At 35.9% G+C, this 10,372-nt stretch overlaps 1 protein-coding gene across 3 annotated transcripts; it reads right to left on the bottom strand.

Annotated features, from left to right (window-relative positions):
• Positions 1 to 1,171: 1,171 nt before the first annotated feature.
• LOC123533882 (uncharacterized) lies at positions 1,172 to 6,546 on the bottom strand. Of its 3 annotated transcripts, none has more exons than XM_053519833.1 (3): positions 6,409 to 6,515; positions 5,477 to 5,795; positions 1,172 to 4,811 (listed from the first exon to the last, which is right to left on the bottom strand). In XM_053519833.1, exons 2-3 carry the CDS (start codon positions 5,584 to 5,586, stop codon positions 3,455 to 3,457), a joined length of 1,467 nt encoding a protein of 488 aa, XP_053375808.1. In that variant the 5' UTR covers positions 5,587 to 5,795; positions 6,409 to 6,515; the 3' UTR covers positions 1,172 to 3,454. The 3 variants fall into 3 exon arrangements, with proteins under 3 accessions (XP_053375808.1, XP_045171766.2, XP_045171765.2); XM_045315831.2 differs by having other exon boundaries at positions 1,173 to 4,811; positions 5,477 to 5,809; positions 6,409 to 6,546; XM_045315830.2 differs by having other exon boundaries at positions 1,173 to 4,811; positions 5,477 to 5,812; positions 6,409 to 6,537.
• Positions 6,547 to 10,372: the final 3,826 nt, after the last annotated feature.

Below are 10,372 nucleotides of genomic sequence, written 5' to 3'. Positions count from 1 at the left end.
GTGGCATGAAGTGGATCAGTATTATACTTTTCACTGTTCCAAAAAGTAGCATGAAGTAGATCAGTATTATACTTTTCACTGTTTTATACAGTTGCAAGAAGGGAAGCGGTATTACCCTTTTCACTGTTTAAAAAGTGGCATGAAGTGGAGCAGTATTATACTTTTAACTCTTTCAAACAGTGACATGAAGGGGAGTGGTATTAAAACTTCACTGTTTCAAACAGTGGCATGAAGGGGAGCAGTATTATACTTTTCACTGTTTCAAACAGTTGCAAGAAGGAAAGCGGTATTACCCTTTTCACTGTTTAAAAAGTGGCATGAAGTGGAGCAGTTTTATACTTTTAACTCTTTCAAACAGTGACATGAAGGGGAGTGGTATTATAACTTCACTGTTTCAAACAGTGGCATGAAAGGGAGCGGTATTTTACTTTGTTTCGAACAGTGGCATGAAGGGAAATGGTATAATACTTTTCACTGTTTCAAACAGTTGCAAGTAGGGAAGCAGTATTACTCTTTTCACTGTTTCGAAAAGGTGCATAAATTGGATCTTTATTATACGTTTCACTCTTTCAAATAGTGACATGAAGGGGAGCGGTTTTATACTTTTCACTCTTTCAAACAGTGGCATGAGGGGGAACGGTATTATACTTTTCAGTTTTCAGCCAGTGGCATGAAGGGGAAAGGTATTATACTTTTCACTGTTTCAAACTGTGACATGCAATGGAGCTGTATTATAAATTTCACTGTTTCAAATAGTGGCGTGAAGAGAGGCGTTATTTATAACTCACTTATTTTAACAGTGGTCTGAAGGGGAGCTGTTTTATAAGTTTTACTGTTTCAAACAGTAGCGTGAAGGGGAGCGTTATTTATAACTCACTGATTTTAACAGTGGTCTGAAGGGGAGCTGTATTATAAATTTCACTCTTTCAAACAGTTTAATTCGTGGGAGAGGACAGGTGGTCTAGTGGTTATGATTCCGGCCGCTTATTCCGGAGGTCAAGGGTTCGAGTCCCACTGTGTTCACGGCCACACCTTTCTATGTGACAAAAATACTAATTTTAAATCGTTCAGGGAATGTGAACTTGTTTTTACAAGCAGAAATACACACTCAAACACTGAAAACAATTTAAATTTTAATACAGTTAAAACCATTGTTGAAGGTACAACAACTTTTTATTCTATTTAATATTCCAGTTAGTTTATAATAAATGAAGCAACAACTTTAAAATTCAACAAGTTGTCTGTGAAAATGAAAAATGAAACGTTAAAGCGCAATAGATTTTAATTTATTTCATCAGTCTATTTAAATTTTCATCTGTGAAAATGAAAGAATTCTTGACAAAACTGTACAACAATTTTGCATGTATTTCATAAAAATGTTAAAAATGAAAGAATGTCGAAATCTACTTCAACTATCTAAATCTGTTTCTCTCTGAAGTACAAAAATGTAATGAAAACTATAACCAATATTGAGCTCTTACATTAATTTGTGAAAGTGAAATAACTTTTGACAAAAAGCATACAGTACATTTCCCCTAGATTGTTTACAAACAATGTAACGTTTTGACGTCTACCTAAATGTCAACAGTCATCATGGACAAAATCGGAAATATCTCTGACATTGATAATAATTTTGTGAAAGTGAAATAACTTTTAATAAAAAGTGTACAATAAATTTCATTTTCATTCATTTCATTTGTAAGAAAGATTTATTATAGACTATTATACGTAAATGAATACTAGCAATCCGACATGTTCAGTTTGTTTAAAAATGTTTTAACTATAAAGAGAAGTAATAATTGTACATAACATTTAATATTATGTTAGAAGTTATTATTATTAATCTAATTTATTTATTCATTGATTTATTTTAAAATGAAATCATTCAAGATAGTGATATATACAGACAAATAATTAAGTTTGATTACTTTATGGAAAGTAATGTTTAAAATCTTCATAATTATGCAGTTAATTCTTGCATTTTTTTTATTTGTTATCACGCTTGAAATTTCGAATTTTGAACTATGATTGCAGACCTAGGTCTACTTTCTAATCTTTACAGTAAAGAACAAATGAACACCTGTTGATCTACGACCTGAACAGTTTTGAATGTTGATCTATGTTTGCAGACTCGGACTTAACATACATGTTCGTCTACGATCTACGATCTAAATTCGAATACCGGTCTACCAGTCATAACGTTGCTGTTACTGCTGTAATATTCAATTGTATTTTAAGATTTGTAACCAAACTTTATCTACTATGTTATTGTAACAGCATATGTCTAACCAGATTAGTAAGGATATTATATCGTACCGTCGTATTCGGTATTAATGATCTACACCACAACACTCTGCTGTTGCGATATATAATGTCGTACCGTCGTACTGTCGACCTCGACACCACGATACTGTTGTGAGATATTCGATCGCTACAGCATGACAACACGATTTGATAGTACAGTTATTTGGTGATTTGATACAACAAGACAACACGATATGATAATGCGATATTAAGTCGTCTTGTCGCATCGCACTGTGCTATCGCATCGTGTTATCGTGCTGTTGCATCGTGTTATCTTACTTTAGCATTGCATTATCGTGCTATCATATCCTGTTGTGGTTTTGTTGGACCCTGTTATCGTAATATCGCCCTTACCTCTTAATGGGTCGACGGTACAACTATACGATTGGTCTGCCAGAACACCATTATGTTGTAACGCTTTATTATTGTTAAAAAGTAGGTGTTTCCTAAAATATTTTGTTTTAAAGATCATGACGCTAAATATCTGAAACATCGGGCAATCATGAAATTAAGGGTTATCGATGAGTTCATATCGACTTTAACATGTAAGTATATTCCAAAAAAGAGAAAAGGAATAGCTGAATTTATAAACGCACGTACGCTGCGTATATTTTGTGTGACACAGCCTAAGCTCCATAAGTGACAACATAACTGCGTCCAGTAGATCAGAAAAAATGGAAAGATTTATAAGATTGGATTCGAATGGCAATATTTAAGGTGATTAGTAAAAGTGACTTGTATTATTCTGCTGTTTTTTTGTTTTGTTTTGTTATTGTTGAGTTTAACGTCACACCAACACAATATAGGTCATTTTCAAGCTTTTATGGTGGAGGAAGACCCCAGGTGCCCCTCCATGCATTATTTGATCACGAGCGGTCACCTAGGAAGAATTCATCGCTCGAACCCACATCGGTGAGGGGCAAGTGATTTGAAGTCAGCAACCTTGACCACTCGGCTACGGAGGCCCCTTGTATTATTTTGTAGTTTTGACTACTTTTAATACCTATATATAATGTTTATATCTAAATATCAAACTTACAGATAACTTGAAAGAATGAACTTTAGTTTAAAATTGGTAATTTATTTAGATGTGTTTAGGCACAGCTCTGAGTTGCTTTGAAATTTTTAAAGTACAAATGTATACGTAAAGTCAATCGGATATATCAAAAATAATTACTTTGTCAGAACTAGCACATGTTGAGATTAAACAACTCCTTTTGTCGTCATAATGTAACGCAGTTGGTTTCTGTAGACTAGTGTCTTTGGCTACCAACTGTCCGAGGCATTTCCCATTCTTATCAAACATCACAATATTGTGTGAATCGTATCCAGACAGGAAGACGGTTCCATCACTAGATACACTTACACCTAATGTGTTGACAAGCCTTTTGTCCCACAGTTCTCTTTGTACCGTATAATCTCTTCCCAGACAGACGGCTCCATCACTGCAATCTGTTACGATAACAGTTTCCCCACTGACTGCCATATGTCGAGTAGCCGATTTAAATATATTCTGACCATAGATATCTTTGCTAACAGTTTTCAGTAGTGTACCGGATGTACTGTAGACATTTACACCACTTCCGGTAGATATCCACAATTCTCCAGGACAGTAAACCATTCCCGAAAGGTATCCAAATGCTACAGTTATCTCTCTTAGCTTAGAAAATGAACTGCCGACTGATATAAACTGAACCTTGTTGTTGCTCATTTTTACAGCGACTTCATTCTGACCAGTACAACAGATACCATAGGGATAGTCACCTAGACCACAGTGATCCTTGATGTTGTAATTCATATCAAGCCTCTTAATCTTCCTATTATCGCCATCAGCCAGTATGATCGTACCGTCCTGTAGCTGACATACATCAATTATATAACACGCTCTACGGTCGTTTTGCATTTTGATATTTATCTCCTTTTTTGATTTCACCTTATATATTCTTCGGGCAGTTTGACGGTCATTTTCTGTAACGGTATTCACATGTCCTAAAGTTTTCGCTGTCAAAATGGAGGTCTTCAAATCTGTATTTTCTGTAAAACATAAAGCTTTACTACCTGTCGCCTCACGTTCTTCAACCAATTTTTCTGCATCATTTACAGTCTGTTGTATCAGTTTCATCTGAACAAACTGTTGTCCTGCTTCTATACTGGTAACTGTCTGCAACTGACTACTTACAGTCTCAATTTCCTTTTTCGAATTTGCCATCATGTTGATATTATACTGCAGGTTTTCTTTCTCAGAAGTATAGTTCTTGTTAAGAGCGCCAATTGCTCCATGCTTTAATTTCCGGATATGCTCTATGAAGCTCCTCTCAATGTCCTCGATTTTGGCAAGCACGTCGTCCCTTTGCTGTTCAATGCTATCGATGTTTTTCTGTGTTTTCCTATCAATGGCAATAAGACGCTCTTGAATGTTTCTCGTCTGATTCTGTAAACGTTGTACTTCTTGTTGGTCAACGAGAGATGTGTGCATGTCTTCTATTTCACTAACGTCATTACAGGACCTAAGAAATAAAAGAAAACAAGCAGTTTTATTAACAGCACGTGACGTTGGCAAAGAAAAAAGGCTCGGTAAAAGTGATTCGGAAATAAATTAGATTGATCTAAGTGTTAAAAAAAAAAATCCTAAACAACGGAAGGCGGACAACAAAGTCCCATTCCCCCTCCAGCTAAATTTGACCAAGGCGAAGAAAATCCCCTCTCTGATTTTAATTATAACCTTATCAATTGTAATGCCTTTGAGATTGTATTTAACAAAATCAAGGGGTAGATGTTAACAAACTTGGGTCGAATTGGGTTGGACGGATTTTGTCCTCTAGTGGGATGATTTTGATCTACATGAAAATACAACACTCATAGTAATCTTATACGTATATTCTGGATTATTGAGAATCGTTTTCATTTACAAGAAATACCTAAAAAACAAAGGAAAGCCCTATAAGTATTTTTAAAAATGGTAAAATCTCATTACTTTCATTATTGTCTATTTTGAAAATTATTAAATTTTCTAAAACTATTGAGATCCATGAAGGTAAATATACAAATGATGTAAATAATAAATTGTCATCTGCTGTTACATGTATTTATACGAAGGTACATATTTTGTTTCAAGTAAGAGTATATTTGTTAAGCAATTATGTCACAGGTGTAATTAAAATAGAGGTTGTACCTATGTTCCTTTGCTATACACTTCGCACAGTAGACCATATCATGGGTTCCACAGTACATCTCAATGTCTCTGTTTGGATGGTAACGACATTTTGTAGCTATGGTAACCATATTCCCTCGTTTTGTAGCATCTGTGTCTATTAGTTTATGTGAAATAAAAGCTTTTCTTTGACCATGCTGGTTGGTACATTTTGTACACAGATACTCCTCACATTCTGGACAGTACTTGACAGCTTCCTCCCTTATATGGTATCCCTCACACTGGGTACATGTGTACTCAAAGTCCGCATCCGAACCTTTGATTGATGTGGAGAATCTTCCTGCAGCCATTTTACTGCTATGTAAAATTCAGATTTGTTTGTTTCATTTGAGTTTTCAGATGGTAGTTATTTTGATAAAATATCAAACTTCATGTCTTTATCTGTCTTTAACATAGTTATACATGTTTGTATTTGAATCAATATCTTTATCAAAATGATATCACGTCAAGTCTAAACTAACGGTTCAACTTACAATGTGTACAATCAATGTCGTATATTCTACTGTTGCGTGTTTTACTCTATTTGTCAAATAAAACTCTATCATATTTTGTACAAACTATTTGAGAATGTGTGTTTAAATGGAATAAATTTGAAATCGGGCCATCTAATATGAAATCACACTAGAATAATATGAAAAATACAAACTAAATTTCACTTTTCACTGTTTTCTTGTTTCAAGGACCCTCAAGAAAAATAGGCAATAGATCTACCCCATTATTCACACAAAGAGTTTTTTTTAAAAATTTATCAGAATATAGATTATGATTTTATTTATATATTTATATATTTCACAAGATAACATGCTTATAGACACGAACTGTAAATACGAGGAAATTAATTGAAACATTTAAAAGCAGTTATTTCCAATAGTTGTATACAAAACCTAACTTACCGAAGTCTGTTAGAGAAACTTTCTTTCCGAATTTACATTATAAGACATAGTTTTTAAACATTTTTCAGTCCCCTGTCAACAAAACACTATCTCTTGTTTACGAGGACTTTTGATATAGGTTAAATTTCCTTGTTCTGTTTTAATGTCTAAAGGGAGAGTAGTAACTGAAAATTTCTGATTTATGCAATCTGCGGTTATATCTCATGTTCATAGTTTTTTTCGCAATGCTAAGAATTGAAAACATAAACATGTGTGTTCACCTTTGCTTAACCATGAAAAACCTAAGTAAGTGCGGTGTTCTGGAAAGAATATCAATGTGACACAATTGTGGCACCGTGAACTGTCGCACCACCGTTAAATATCTAGGTTGACGTGATATGTCACAACCACCGCTAAATGTCGTAAAATCATCTGCCGTTAATGCCGCACCTGTAACGCTAAATGTCTCAAGAATCTGTCCGCCGTTATATGTCACAACACCAATGCTAAAAGTTATATCATTTTCACAAATTAATGTCAGAGGTCAATATTGGATATAGTTTTCTTTAGATTTTTGTACTTCGGAGAGAAACAGATTTGGATAGTTGAAGTAGATTTCGACAGTCTTTCATTTATAACATTTTTATGAAATACATGCAAAATTGTTGTATAGTTTTGTCAAGAGTTATTTCACTTTCACAGATGATAATTTGAATAGACTTTCATCTTTACAAAAAGATGAAATAAATTAAAATGTATTGCGTTTTAACGTTTCATTTTTCATTTTCACAGACAACTTGTTGAATTCTAAAGTTGTTGCTTCGTGTAAACTAACTGGAATACTAAACAGAATACAAAGTTGTTGTACCTTCAACACTCGTTTTAACTGCATTAAAATTTAAATTGTTTTAAGTCTTTGAGTGTGTATTTCTGCTTGTAAAAACTAGTTCACATTCACTGAACGAATTTAAACTGGTATTTTTGTCATATGGAAAGGTGTGACTGTGAACACAGTGGGTATCGAACACTTGACCTCCGGATTAAACAATTCGGGGTAAAATTATACATTAACAGAGCAAGTATCTTCTATAGTTGCATATGAAAAAAAAATATGGTACCGGGTGAATACTTTGAACTTTCACGTAAATGAGGACCTCACACGATATTAAAAACCTTAGTAATTCATGCTACTGTGACCTAAGATATATGTCACTAATTCATATTTTTCAGCTTTCACAAAACGCAGCTGTATACGACTCAACGCAGGAACGAAAATCGCATTACAAACTTGTTTTAATCCTGGGCTACAGAGACTTATGTGTTTCTCCCTCCCTGTCATTGAAGGTATATCTTTGAAGCTAATATGGTGATCTACAATTTGAGGGATTACATTGCCGATTCGGTGCATTGGTTACGGCAGGGGGACGGTATCAATTCGACACCAAACCTCGCTATTTTCCGTTCAGGCCCGAATTTGACGCACGCTCACGAAACAAACAGACCTTAATTCACCGGGGTGGCCGCTATGCCGGGTCCACATGCATGGACCCCCTCTATAACGGCCACTCGGTGGGACCACAGTTTCTTCTACGGTTACGACCAGGCAATCTACTGCTGGAGGTGAAATGGCGTTTTCAAGCGTTCCTGACCAAACACACAAGTCCGCCCTTGCTCGGAAACCAGACCCTTACCGGCATGGCCACCACCCGGGCGTGGACGCCCTCTCTCTATAACACCCACCCGGTGGCATCCCAGTTTCTTCTACCGTTGCGAGACTAGACTCCGACACCAAAACTCGCTATTTTCCGTTCAGGCCCGACTTTGACACACCCCCACTCATTGGGTACCTTCAAATACATTTTCTTTATTCTTTTTACGTCTCCTTTGTTCTTTTATTATGTTAAATAACTACTTGAATATTAATGCATATACGCCTTATATATACATTTTGTTCCCAGGACACAACACGAAACTATTCGAAACGTTTTTTTCAGGCCACAATAATTTTCTATGCCACTTTACAAATAGGAATTCCCTACTTCCGATAATCATAAAGGAATGCAATAACAAGGAATTCTTTGTGATTAATCTCCCTTGTTGAGGTTGTAACACTGCAGTTGTAGCAGTTAATTGTTGTTAACTGCCAGCAGTTGTAGCAGTTAACTGCTGTAACTGCTAGCAATTCTAGTTAACTGCTGCAACTGCTAACTGCTTATTTCCCACCGATGAATATTTTATATGTTCATTAACTGTAATTTGAACTCACACGGAAAATACAGTTTTTGTCCGATATCTATATAATATGTGTAACTTTACTTTTACTGACATTAGGCAATAAAATGTGGTCCTCAAAGGTCCCGAATGGTGATCTGATCTCGGGTCACTAATTCCTACAAATAAGCCAGCTTTATGATTAGAATGTCATGTCATTAGAAAATCAACGTTACACTTTTAACACTTGCATAAATATGTGCATTTGGATCAATATAAGCGATAGTAAAACATCGTCACTATATGATAAAAATATAGCAAGTTTATATTTTGGATTCGCACCTGCACCGCCGAGAGCATGTGTGCCAATATATATAGTACCATGGCGCTCCATCTAGTTACATATAAGATGAAAAAGTCCTTCTATTTCTCGACTTGAGTGGACGCAGTGGTTAAGTCGTAACATTGTCTTACCACGAAAAACCATTAATCGTGAGTTCAATCTCCCGCTCCTCCAACTGAAAATTACTGTCTAAAGATAAGAGTCCAATATGTGGGTGCTTTACTGGCACGCTAAAAAAACAGGGGAAGCTTCTGGAATTGGAGCGTCTTCTGTATGTTCCATTAGCCTCCCACTAAATTTACTAAGTTTTCTGGAGGAGTCGCCCGTTTCGCGGGTTTCCGGTGTAGGGTACAAATAAGTCATATCAATGTAACCGTGGCAACAAAAGATAATAGGTAAGGGTAGATTTCTCGGAAGCACAAAGCACCGCAAACTCAGAGCCACGCATTTGTAAAGTAGGTCCACAGGAAAGAAGCTGTAACGGAAAAATGTTATAGACGGGTTGCTTCAAAAATCCAACCAGTACATTTTAATTATTGCAAAATATACAAAAAGAGGGGAGGAAGGGGTAGGGGTAGAAAAAAAGAGGGTGGGGTGAAGGGGAAAGTGGAACAAGGATGAATATTCAAAAGGGATGGTACGTTCCTTAATCACAGTTACCTTACAACGTAAACCACAGCAGCGCAGACACTCATGTACAAAAGACGCACGCATGCACGCACGCAACTAACTTAATAGATTAACAGACAAGTAAGATACAACAATACTGTAGGGCACCGCCTAAGACAACACAGACGCACAAGCCCACAAAAGCACACACATGAGCAGGAAAACGACAACAAACGGGCACCTCCCTAGGACCCCGGCAGCCAAAATTAAGGTGGGCACGATAACTCACCCACAGCAAAAGGGGAGGGGATGCCAAAACAAGGGAGCGTAAATGAAAGTGGAAAGGATGGGGCAGGGGGGTGAGGAGAAAACCACATTTTGCAACGAAAATTAACAATTCTTGCAATACTCTTGATAAAAAGATACTACATATACTTAGCACAGTATTTGTGTTTGAAATACACTAATTTTGGTGTTATACCTTTTGTTTGAGATAACTTAAAAGATTCCTTCATGAAATATTTTTCAAGAATACTCGTACTCCGTTATGAATACTCACCAAAATTTCTCGATTGTAGTGGGTTCCGTCTCTAATCATTTCGATGATTCATCGCAGTCTGGAAATCACGAAAATACGTTGAAAGATAATTATTTTAATAATGTTGTCACACTGCTTTAGAAATACCTTAGAAAAAGTTCTCTTTTATAGGCATAAAAGCATCTCATTCACATAGAAGTGTAGTAAAAGCGCCTGGACTGGCAATACGTACATCATTACAGTTTGTCCCGTCATTTTACTGCATGATGATGTTTTAGGTTTCT

The sequence above is a fragment of the Mercenaria mercenaria genome, chromosome 12 (genome assembly GCF_021730395.1).
Source record: "Mercenaria mercenaria strain notata chromosome 12, MADL_Memer_1, whole genome shotgun sequence".
Classification (NCBI taxonomy): domain Eukaryota; kingdom Metazoa; phylum Mollusca; class Bivalvia; order Venerida; family Veneridae; genus Mercenaria; species Mercenaria mercenaria.
The sequence above is the reverse complement of the archived record's forward strand: the minus strand, read 5'-3'. Positions and strand labels throughout refer to the sequence as shown.